Below are 11749 nucleotides of genomic sequence, written 5' to 3' on the forward strand. Positions count from 1 at the left end.
GGCTCAGAAAAGATGTCCGAAAGGTCAGGAATTCAACAGGCGAAAACTGTGCCCTCGCTGCGATAGCTGCTGATGCGCCCATTAAATTTCACCCCGTGACGCCGCTGCGGGTGCAGCTCCTCCTTGCTGCGGCCTCGCGCGATGAGGGGGGCGCTCGGCCGGAGAGAGCACGCCAGCCTCAGGGCCCGGCGGTGGCGGCGGCGGCGAAGGTCTTCCTCCTCCTCCGACGCCGGTGGCCGGGCCGCTTCCCCCTCAAGGTGACCGCGCCGAGTCCTCCCGCGCCGCAGAGGGCGCTGCCTCCCTCCGTGTGACTCGGGGCGTCTCTGGCTCGCAGCTTCTTGCTCATCATCCGGGTGGCCGCGGCGCAGACTGACTGGAGCCCCGCTTCTCCTCCTCCTCCGGCCGGGACGAGACGTAGCGGGCGAGGGCAGCCGGGCCTTGGGCCGGGCCCTGACTGAAGCAGCGGGCGGTGGGCAGCGGGGCTCGCGAGCCGCATGAGTGGATGGAGCCGGGCTCTGGGCTGCTGCAGCGGCGGGGGCCGGGGCTCGGCGGCGGCGGGCTGGGCTCGGCCGGCGGCTCCCCTGCGCTCTCGGGGCCTCAGGGCCGCCGCAGGAAGCAGCCGCCGCGCCCGGCCGACTTCAAGCTGCAGGTGATCATCATCGGCTCACGGGGCGTCGGCAAGACCAGCCTGATGGAGCGCTTCACGGACGACACCTTCTGCGAGGCCTGCAAGTCCACCGTAGGTACGGTGAGGCCCGTCGGCGGGGCCGAGGGGGAGGGCGAGGAGAAGGGGACTTCCAGGGGTAGCGGGGGCGTCGTGGGGAGGGTGGAGTGGGGCGTTACAAATCTTATTTTAAAAATTAGGGTTGCTCTCTAAGCCTGGGTCTTAGATTCGTTCTTGGGACTCTCTGGGGTTCCTTAACCCACCCCATTTCCTCACCCCGTTGGTTGTGAAGACGCCTCTTAAAACACCCGGGCCGCATCCATAACTTTGCGGTCCGTGTGAAATCCCTGTTTCCTTCGAAACTGCAAGCAGCCCCGTAGTAAGGTTGGGCTGGGAAATACAATGCTGCTATTGTTTGTTCAGGTGAAGCTCTCTCTCTCTCTCTCATCCTTTAGGGATGAAGTGCTCTCTCCTTTTCTCTCAGGGCCGGGAGTGAATAGTCTTTTCCTGCCCTTTACTGGGATGACAAAGATAAACTTGTATTATTAAAACTACCTCCAGTTAGATTTGCCTGAGAAGGGATACACTAATTTAGTGTACCTGTGTGTAGAGACTCAGGCACTGGGCACATTCTATTTGCGTTGCTGGAGTAAAGAGCCAGTTATCTTGCTAGAATGCTAAAGTGATGAGGGAGGAAGAAGTATCCCATCATCAGATTAATTTATTGCTAGTGGCTTCTCAGTTCGGGGAGTGCTTAATTATTAGAAAATGTTTATCTGTTTTCACTCATGACATTGCTGTTTTGTTGATCTGATGTGAGAGTCTTTGTTTATTACCCAGGATCTGCCCCAACCCAGGGTGATAGGGGAGACTCTTCCCTTTCATTTGAGATGAAAGTAACTCTGATTATACAGTGTTACCTCATCTCTCCAACACCTTCTTAGTGGTGGTAAACAAAAGCTAAATATATGACAGTAATAGCAACACAGTCTCCTTCAGTGGTAACTGCATTGCTATTAGTCCACAAACAATCCTTCAGTTAGTTAGTTCAACTACTTTTTATGGAAACTCTTGATAGTTATTATTTCACAGAATTGGCCCCAGTGTGAACACACCTATAAAGTAGTTCAGTGTTTTCCAAAGTGTAGTATCCCCGGGGGCAGCGGTCAGGGATGATGGGAATGGTAGTCCAACAACATCTAGGAACCCAAGGTTGAGAGAGGCTGCTGTACATAGTACTGAGCTAGATAGAGAAATGGTCAGACCTTGTATAAGGCAGCTTCCAGGTCTACACTAACAAGCAGTGACTCTCCAGGGTTTCGGACAACAGACATTCTTAGCACTATCTGGATATATCAGGGATTAAACTTGGGACCTCCTGTGTGAAAAGCAAATGTTTTACTATTGAACTTGAGCTGTTCTCCTTGTGGAACATAAAATGTCTAATATGCTATAGCTGGACATCTAACAGTTACAAAGGAACAACTTAAAAGTAGTTTCTTGGCTGTTAAGATGGCGGGTACAATCTTTATTAAATCTTCGGCAATGCTACTTAAATCCACCTGCATCCTTTATTAAGATTTATTGACCTACAGTGCTACAATCTTGCAGCAGTTAAATCTCCTTGATTAGTGAGGCTATTCATTGTGTGAATGCTTATAGCAGGGAAGGGAACCTATGTCCCTAACTTTTGCTGGACTCCAGCTCCTATCAGTCCCAGCCAGCATAGCCAGCAAGAGCTTCAGGGCCACAAGTTCCCCACCCCTGGTTTATAGGGTTGTCCAGTGCCTTGAGTTCTAAAGAACCCCTGGTATTCTACTAAACTTATGACATGAATTGGTATTCTCCTTATCATTGTGGTGTAATGTTTAAATAGGGATAAGCAGAGCTTTAAGTTCATTTTCTAGCTCCTGCATGTCCAAACAAATTAAATGCTAAATAGCTTCAGCTATAAGATACTGTTCTGTGCATATTACATTAATGTTAACGTATGGCACTCTGGTTCTAAAATTCCCTTGTGGGAGTTTTCTCTGTTCATTTTGTCAACCAAAGGAATATCTCCATTTAATATAGGATTTGTTTGTAATTTAAACAACAATTAATTGCAATAAGATGTTGTGATTACTGAGTACTTACAATTCAGTTCTATGTATGTTTACTCCTTAGTAAGCCCTATTAGGTTCAATGGGAGTAATTTCTAGGTGAATACAGGATTGCAGTCTTAGTTACATATAATAGTAACTTACTAGCCACAACATGTGTGCTAATTTTAGAAACTGGAAGCAAGGATTGCAGAAGTCAGTGCATGGTGACTGATAATCACAGAACAGGACATGGGACTTCTGGTTTGGGCTGTTAACCCAATTGTTTCTTAAAGTAAAAATGTGTGAGATATCCCCCAGAATCTGGAGTACAGCAATCACTCATTTCCTCTGTGCTCCTTGCTGGGTCATATGAAGCCAGAAGTTTCACGTATAAACCATGTTTCTGTAAATTTCTTATCGGATACATGTACATGGGTGTGTATTGTGGGATAAACCAGTGTAGGTGTTCTCCAAAGCAGCCATACCATGTAGAGAATTTAGAAAACATTTATAATGATTTTACAGAAACTCTGAAAGTAAAACATATACTTAAAAACAGGGATAACTACCACTATATCTTAATTTTACGACATTTCTGAGTCACCTTACCACAACACTCAAAATGGCTTATAGACAAAAAATACACTTGTTCTGCTGGCTTTTTTCCATTTCCATTTCAATCAACTAAAAATAGCAAGTGGTTCACAAAAAAAGCCAGACATTTATCTGAAACAAAAAGATCTTATAAAGAAGAGCGCCTCCTAACATCTTCAGGTGAAGCATTCCCTCTTCCTTGAAGTTCTGGGTGAGGTCAAAGACTATGCAGTAATTTTAATAACTAAGAAATTACCAAGTCAGAACCCAGGGCCACACTGACTCCTGACAATTGTTTCTGAATAAGCAGGCAATCAATTCTTTAAGGCACCTTGCTTTAAGTGTATTATATACATATTGCACCATGGAAAGGACTGAACAGCCTTTATTCAAAATGGAGCCATCTGTGAGATTTAATAAAATGAAAAATGAACTAATGGGTAGAGCTAAGTTTAGTAGATGAGTGTTCGTTTGGTAATGAGAGAGATCAGCTGTCAAGCTGTAAACAGCTGAAATAGGATCGGAAGAATCAAAACAAGTAGGCGTTTTTTATGTCATTTTAAGATTGAAACTTTACTTCTGACTCTGGACTATAACCTTTTGCTCTGTGTTATGTTTGAGATTGTGAGTGTGTTTGAGTTGTGAAAAATATAAGAGAGAAAGTTAAAAAGTTAGAGGATTTGAAATATTTCTCTTTTCTCTCTCCTTTCCCTACCACTTCCCAATTGACTAGCTTGGGACATAAAATTTAATGAATCCCCCCCCCCCCCATGATATCAGTTTTAAATAACCTAATTTTCAAGTGTAGTTTCTAAAATAAAAAAGTTATGCAGGAGTAAATTTATTGTTTATTTATTAAATTTCTATACCACCCTTCATCTGAGGGTCACATGGTGGTTTACAGTATAGAAACAGAAAAGTCATTGTGCTACGTGCAATGAAATGTGTATAATGGAAGCTGATATACCTATATACATACCAATGTCAGTGGCGTAGCAACCCCCTGCTGACAACCGGGGCGGAACTTTTTAAAATATTCCTTTAAGTAGAGGTTGGACAAGTTTAATTTCTCTAGCTATATCCCCACACTAGATAACAAGGCTGAAGCAAACAGAACTATTAAGATGCAATAACTGATGGGGATCCTTTTTTTAAAAAAAAAATAGAACTTCTGGTGGTTCCTAGAAAATACTTGAGTAATTTTTTAAAAAAACAACCCAACCTTTCCCCTTGTTGAAAATATTTTTGGTGGTAGCATACTATATAAATTCATGTGGAGGGCTTATAAGAAATATCTGTTCTTTGTCTCCCCCTTGCCTCTTTAAGTGGTACAAGTCCACCTTCTTAAGTTACTTAAATATGAACAGGTACTAAATTAAACTAAATCATACCTGTGTTGCTTTTACTGCTTATTCCTCCTTTTTTGTTTACTGTATTTTATTTATAGGTGTTGATTTTAAAATCAAAACAGTAGAGCTAAGAGGAAAGAAAATTAGATTACAAATCTGGTAAGTAAAAATAACAACCAAAACCAGGAGAATGTTTTAAAGTTTTGTGTTCTAGCATGGTTTTAATATGCTTGTCTAATATGATTAACTGTTATAAGATGACTTAGCTTTAATATACCTACTGCTCCTTTCCCTTTCCCTCACACAGCTATAGCAATAGGTATCAAATTCATAAGGTAATCTTTTGGGGGAGGAATCAAGTGATGTACCCTACAACTTTTATTTAAGCATTTTTATGTTGTTATTCAGTTGAAAAGGCTCCCAGAGCAGCTTATATAAGGTCAATGAGAAGACAGTCTATTTTAATATTTTCAGTATGCATTTCTAACAAGAACCACCAGTGTGTTTTTTTGGCTGTTTCATTAAATAATTTCCTATACTTTTTATTAGCTTCACATACACCAGATTTTTGTCTTTTGGCATGTCAAATCATTATACAGTCTTAAAAATGGCATGTTACTTTAAAAGTGCTTAGGGCTGGGGAAGTCCATGGCATTTGGAGATCTTGGTGCTTAAATATTTGATTCAGACATCACCAAAATTGAAATGAGGAAAATTAGGCTTGCTCTAAAGACCATTAGTGATACTAATGAAAAATATATGTATGAAAACAGGGTTATATACTGCTTTAAGATCCAGTGAATGAGAGATAATTGTTCAGAAGTAGTTTCTGTGCTATAAAAGTATACATAATAGTGTGGTACAAATTGCTGTTGTGATAAAATAAACCACCTATGCTTAACAGTCCTAATCCTGTAAGATTGCTAATGGCTTTAGCCTAGTGTATTAATAATACTTCATGCGTTAGAGATAACTTACTAGATTTGCTAATAACTTGTAGTAGAAAAATTAGACTGTGGCTGTTCAGATGGCAACACTGATCTAATCTGATAGTATTTAACTCTTGCATAGATGCAGTGAATTCAGTTTACTAACTCCTCTTGGCAGGTCACCATCAGCTCTGTTTGTCGCACCATGTGTTTGTCTTGCTTCCATCTGAGTTATTTGCTGTTGCATCTTTCGTATCATCTGTTACCTAATACTTGAAAGTTACTGGCATGACTTCATTCCTCATCTGTGTCCCCATCTGGAATCCTATGGCCACAGAATGGTACTTGAGCCAGCATGATGTTTAGCCAGGGCCTACTGAAGCCGATACGAGGTAATGTAGTATTTCAATGTGCCAATATCTTTGGGTGTGAAAATAATCATTACTGCAACCTCCTTAGATTCAGTGTTTTTTAAAAAAAGTAAAAATCCTGAAAGGACATATGAAATTCTGCCCTAAGTAAAATTAAGGTCATCCTATTTATTTCAGTGAGTGTTCGTCATATGTAACTATGTACTTGGATGCCTAACAGGAGCCAATTGTTCTGACATTGATTATTCTCCATAAATTGAGATTAATTTAAAAAAAACCCTTCAAAAGGATGTTACTTAACAGATTAGCACTCCATGGAGATTGTGATGCATCAAAGATTTCCTACGTTTTAAGTAAGCAAAAATATTTATTAAAGATTTTATTCCTACCAAGGAGTACTTTGTGCACTCTTATGCACACAGAGATTTTGCACACTATATTTGTTGGAGAAAGCAAATGAACACAGATTGTGCAATGGTCTGCTGCGTCCGGTGGAATGAATGGGGAAACTCTTAGAGTCAGAGTGTTTCACACCTATATAAATATATTGGATTGGTTATTTGTAAGATTTTTTGAGTCAAGATAAATCTAGAGTTCAATTCCGGATGAAAGGTTAAAGGGAGTTGGACATGTTTAGCCCAAAGAAGAGATTGCTAAGAAGTGACCCGTTAGCCTTCTTCAAATATTTGAAGAGCTGTTACATAGATGATGGAGAAGAAATATTTTCTGTTGCTCCAGGGGGAAGGACCCTAGGACTTGAACCAGTTAGTTCAGTTTAGGAGAAATGGATTTTTTTCAAATATTAGGAAGTACTTACAGACAATACAAACAGTTTGACAGTGAAACAGGCTGCCTTGGAAGATAGCAAACTCTGCTTTGTTAGACTTCTTCAACAGAGGCTAAATACCCACGTTTCTGGGGTGCTATGGTAGTGAATTTCCTGCATAAGTAGGGGAATGACCTTTGAAATCTCTTTCAGATGTAAAATTCCTATAAATTACATTATTGACAATTAAAATGTTGCTTTATTGGCTACTATACAAATGTAGCATAACGTTTATTCATTTTACTCTAATTTTAATTTTTGTTTGATCTCAGCATCTTTCAACAACAAACATTTGCCACTATAATAATCTCATTGTCTTCATCCCCCCCCCCCAAAACCCCAGGGAGTCATTGACCTATTTAAAATTAGTTGTTAGCATTGCCTAGCTTTTCTAAGAACTTAAATCAGCTGTTGGGATCATGCAGAAGCTTTAAAAGAATCCATGCTGCCATGCTTATGTTCTCGTTGCTATAAAAACAAACATGGCACTTCTACATCTTGAATATTTCTCAGATTGTTTCAGTTTTGATTATCTAATTGAACACTACTTGAAAAAATGAACTTGTACTTTCTCTTCAGCATTTGGGAAATTCACAAATTTTGAATATAAGGGCCACTTCAAAGATGACCTTTTCCTATGCCATTGGAACTTATATAGGAAATGTTGTGGAAAGTATATGTAGTATGAATTGTTGTGTGCAAGTTTGCTTTTGTGCATGCATTATCCTTGTAGGAAAATAATCCATTTGAAGTGGCCCTGTGTCTATAGCTGGATGTCTAAAGTTTGGTGTCTCCTTTCCTGTTTCCCTTTGTCACAAAATACTGATGCCACAAAGTCTAGAGTTAAAGTGTGTGTTCAAGTGTTTTCATTTACATTTTAAGCATGCCCACATATTTTTAAAGCTTTTTGTGAGATATTCATTTCCCATGTCATTCCTTCAGGGTATATCTAGGAGTTAGATGTTCTCTGCTAAGTGTACATCAAGACAATGTGTCATTTACATTGGGAATGGTAGTGTTGGCATGCATGTTGCCCATGTTGACATCCTACATTCATGTTTTTCCTTCAATTTGAAGTGCTCAAGTGGAGTTCAGTGATTATTCCTTTTTATACATGCAAATTGTGAAATATATATGAAACTTTTAAGTGAAAAAATATTTCCAAAGATAAGTCTAAAATAAGAATGGTTGCCCTCTGAAAAGGTGCTCTTGAAGTTGCACGATCTTCCAGAACAGGGCTCAGTGTATACAAAGAATGAATAATCTCCATACTTAGGAACTGAACTTAAGGGTTGGTTTGCTTTGTCACCTTGTTAGAAGGTTGGGTCTTGAGGAGGAGAAGACTTAGTTGCATATAACAGTCTCTTTCTTTCCATGTTCCTTATTGTGATGCGGACTAGAAAAGTGTTACCATGCAATTTTTAAACTCGCTGTGTTTGCAAGCTGAAGTGATACTTGGCATACAATACAAGCAAAGTGTCCATGAAACTTTACTGGTAGCCCAATGGCCACACTAGACAAAACAATAAACGTGTGAATGCATTTGACAAGTCTATTTTTAAACTTAGGGTCATGGGTTCAAGCGCCATGTTGGGCAAAGATTCCTGCATTGCCAGGAATTTATTATTCTGTTGACAGGGTTCATTAGGTGAATCCTGCCCACAGTGTTGCTGAGCTTTGGCTGTAAGGAGATATATTTGGCACGAGGGGGGGAGGAGCCTTCAGCACTTTGTAACCCCTCTTAGGATTTGGAGAATAAAGCAATTGTTATAGGCATGTCATGCCCATCTTGAAAGTTTTCTGAAGTTGCAGTAGCAAAATTATTTCCCAGAAATGCTGGGAAGAAGGAACCAAGGAAAGGCAGTGTTAAGTGTGGAAGCTGTACCAACCCTGGCTTATCTCATTCCATCACTCTGGCCCCACTTGGCCTTTCTATTTTATTTTTTATGTTATGTCCAGGTATAAGAGCCCACCTATATATTATATATCACCTGTAGGATCCCTGCCACAGAAATCTAAGATACAGAAGCTGTGATATTAAGTGGTGTATAAACTATTAAAACAAATTCATAAAAAATAGCCTGCTTTCCTTATCCCTTTTATAACCAAATAATTCCTTTAGTCATATTTTACATACCTCTATACACACACACACACAGAGCTGGGTTTAGGCATGGGATGAACAGACCAACGGACATATTTAAAGAGCAAACATATATATATACTAATTAATTTTTTTCATAATATAATGGGATTATTTGCCGCTTTAATATAAAATAGAGCTTTTATGTGCTTTGAAATGCTTATTAACTTGCCTTAATTATCTTACTTAATCTAAATAAATATGCAGTTGCCTTTAATGTTCACCTAAAGTCTTCCCTCTGGTCAAGAGTCTCTTTACCCCCAGATACCTTACAGGCTTCACTGAGGACTTTACCCAGGGCCAGGGCCTTGCTACTTTTAGGCAGCCTCTACTAATGGACAATGTGGCTTCAGCTCCTCTGGAGGAGTGATGCTGGAGTATGTCTTTCTTTTCCCTAAGACCTTCTCAGCTTTAACCTTCAGCTCTGTGTCTTGGTTTCTTCTCCCAAGTTTCAGCACAGCTCTGGCTGCTTCCTCTGGCAGGACAGATATTGCTCAGCACCATCCTCTCTTCATACTTGCTTTCAACCTCTTCTGAGTCTCTTCCTCAGTCCCTCTCAAAACGGTGCTGTTCTTGCCCTTCCATTCTGTTCTGTCAGAAACTGCTAATCAGTTACAAGGCTCTCTCTCTGCATATCGTTGAACCAGTGTGTTCAACTGGAATATCTTCTAAATGACCTACCACAGCTTGACTTTCTAAATTTTAGTGACCCTTATAAAAGCTGAGTTCTGCTAGTTGTCATAACAGAAAACCTCACAAGACACATCATCACCTCTTTAGTGCCAGCCTAGCTATTTCTTGGCAAGCTGCCATCTGAGATACACCCCCCATCTCCTGAGCTCCAGTTAGAAGTTGCCAGCTTTTCCTCCTCATTCTGTTTGCTTACAAACTGAACAGTTTTTTAACAGAACATTCTTATATCTAAAATTCTCCACACTACGTTAATTTCTTCTCACTGTACCTCTGAGCCCTTTGTACTCAAAGCTACATCACATTGACCCTCTCCATGTCATTTCATTCCAGTCATTCTCTGGTTCTAAGTGTGACAGAAATGGAAATGTTGTTGCATGAAAAAAAATGAAGAACTGGCTGTTAAATATAAGCTTTTGCTAAGAAAGAATAGTATTTGCTTTTTGCCTGGTGCAGTTTTTTTCAGTTTGTGACCATCAGGTACTCTTAGAACTTCAAAGAACCAGAAAACATACTTCAGAATGCAGAAAGGAAACTTGTCACATGTAGGGCTGGAGATTGAATATGCAATTATCCCAAGTGCATTTTGAAAAGTTCCTTACAGTGCATTTTTTCTGAGGTTAGCAAGATTGGGTTTGTAAATCATTTAGATTATACTTTACATGTGAGAAACCATGTACTCCATACAGTTGTGAGTTTACCTGTAACATTGCAAGCACTGATTTTAAAGTTGCATCCAGCGCTCAGACAGTGAGAGAGACAATGCTATGGTGTCTATTAGTGTTTTTAATTTAACGCGTAGAGAGCAAATACATCATTGTTCTGTTAATACTGACAAACTTGAAAGAAGATGCAAGGTTTCTTTCTTTTAAATGAAGATCTGAGATAATTGCATTTGTTTAAATAAAGAACTTTAGGAGCAACTTTAATTCTGTCCTCTTAGTGGCAGTGACTAGAATTGCACGTCATGTTAAACCAAACCATGCTTGGTGTGAATGTGTGCCATCTGCCAGAGAGGAGATCCCAGCTGCTTTGCTCCTTCCTGGTTGTTTTGCTTTTGTACTGGCCCAGTTTGTCTTAGCGTGTTATCCAAATCCAGGCTCATGGTTTGGCTCTCTCAGACAAGCTACCAGCCATAGATCATAGGACAAATCTTGGTTACAGCTTGGGATTAGTCTGGAGAGATCTAAGCAATGAGTGTGGATTCGGACAACATGCTAAGCTAATCTATGCAGCAGAACAACTGGGGATCTCTTCTCTAGGAGCCTGCTCATTTATTCTAAACCATGGTTTGTCTTCGTGTGACATGCAAACCAGACTAGTGCTGCTGCGGTAGACTTATCATTAACTTGTACATTGTAGCATTGCAGACAGAAGGGCAATGGAGTCCTTTTCAGCTAACTGCTTCTCACAAACTTAAAATTGTGTGGTGAACAGAAAGGCAGTTATTATTTCTTTCTCTGCATGTTGTTGATAATCAAAATTTTCTGTTCCCTAGGCAGTCTGTTGTACTACTTTTATATAAATAAACTTTTAGAAGCTCATCCCTAATAATAATAATGAAAACATTTCAGAAATTTTGAGCAGTGTTTGAATTATAAACCCATGAACCCAGTGAGACTTAATTGTGAAAATATGTTTGGGGTTGAGGTACAGTGGAACAGAAACATTTATCAGAATCATAGAATCTTAGAGTTGGAAGGGAGACAAGGTCCAACCCCCTGCAATGCAGAAATCTCAGCTAAAGCATCCATGACAGATGGCCATCCAACCTCTGCTTAAATACTTCCAAGGAAGGAGAGTCCACCACCTCATGTGGGAGTCCGTTCCACTGTTGAACAGCTCTTACTGTTAGAAAGTTTTTTCCAAATGTTTAGTCAGAATCTTCTTTCTTGTAACTTGAAGCCATTGACTCAAGTCCTACTTTCAAGAGCAGGAGAAAACAAGCATGCACCCTCTTCCATGTGGCAGCCCTTAAGATATTTGAAGATGGCTACCATATCTCCTCTCAGTCTCCTCTTCTCCAGGCTAAACATACCCAGCTCCTTCAAGCGATCCTCATAAGGCTTAGTTTCCAGACTCTAGATCATCTTTGTTGC

General features: G+C 40.3%; 1 protein-coding gene across 1 annotated transcript in view; it reads left to right on the top strand.

Annotated features, from left to right (window-relative positions):
• Positions 1 to 258: 258 nt before the first annotated feature.
• The window catches only part of RAB12 (RAB12, member RAS oncogene family), a 16535-nt gene continuing 5044 nt past the window's right edge, over positions 259 to 11749 (top strand). Inside the window, exons 1-2 of the mRNA XM_081014303.1 lie at positions 259 to 743; positions 4790 to 4850. Of these exons, the coding sequence (XP_080870429.1) occupies positions 503 to 743; positions 4790 to 4850 (302 nt within the window). The 5' untranslated portion in view covers positions 259 to 502. The remainder of the gene's footprint in view (positions 744 to 4789; positions 4851 to 11749) is intronic.

The sequence above is a fragment of the Podarcis pityusensis genome (genome assembly GCF_964106645.2).
Source record: "Podarcis pityusensis genome assembly, chromosome: 7".
Classification (NCBI taxonomy): domain Eukaryota; kingdom Metazoa; phylum Chordata; class Lepidosauria; order Squamata; family Lacertidae; genus Podarcis; species Podarcis pityusensis.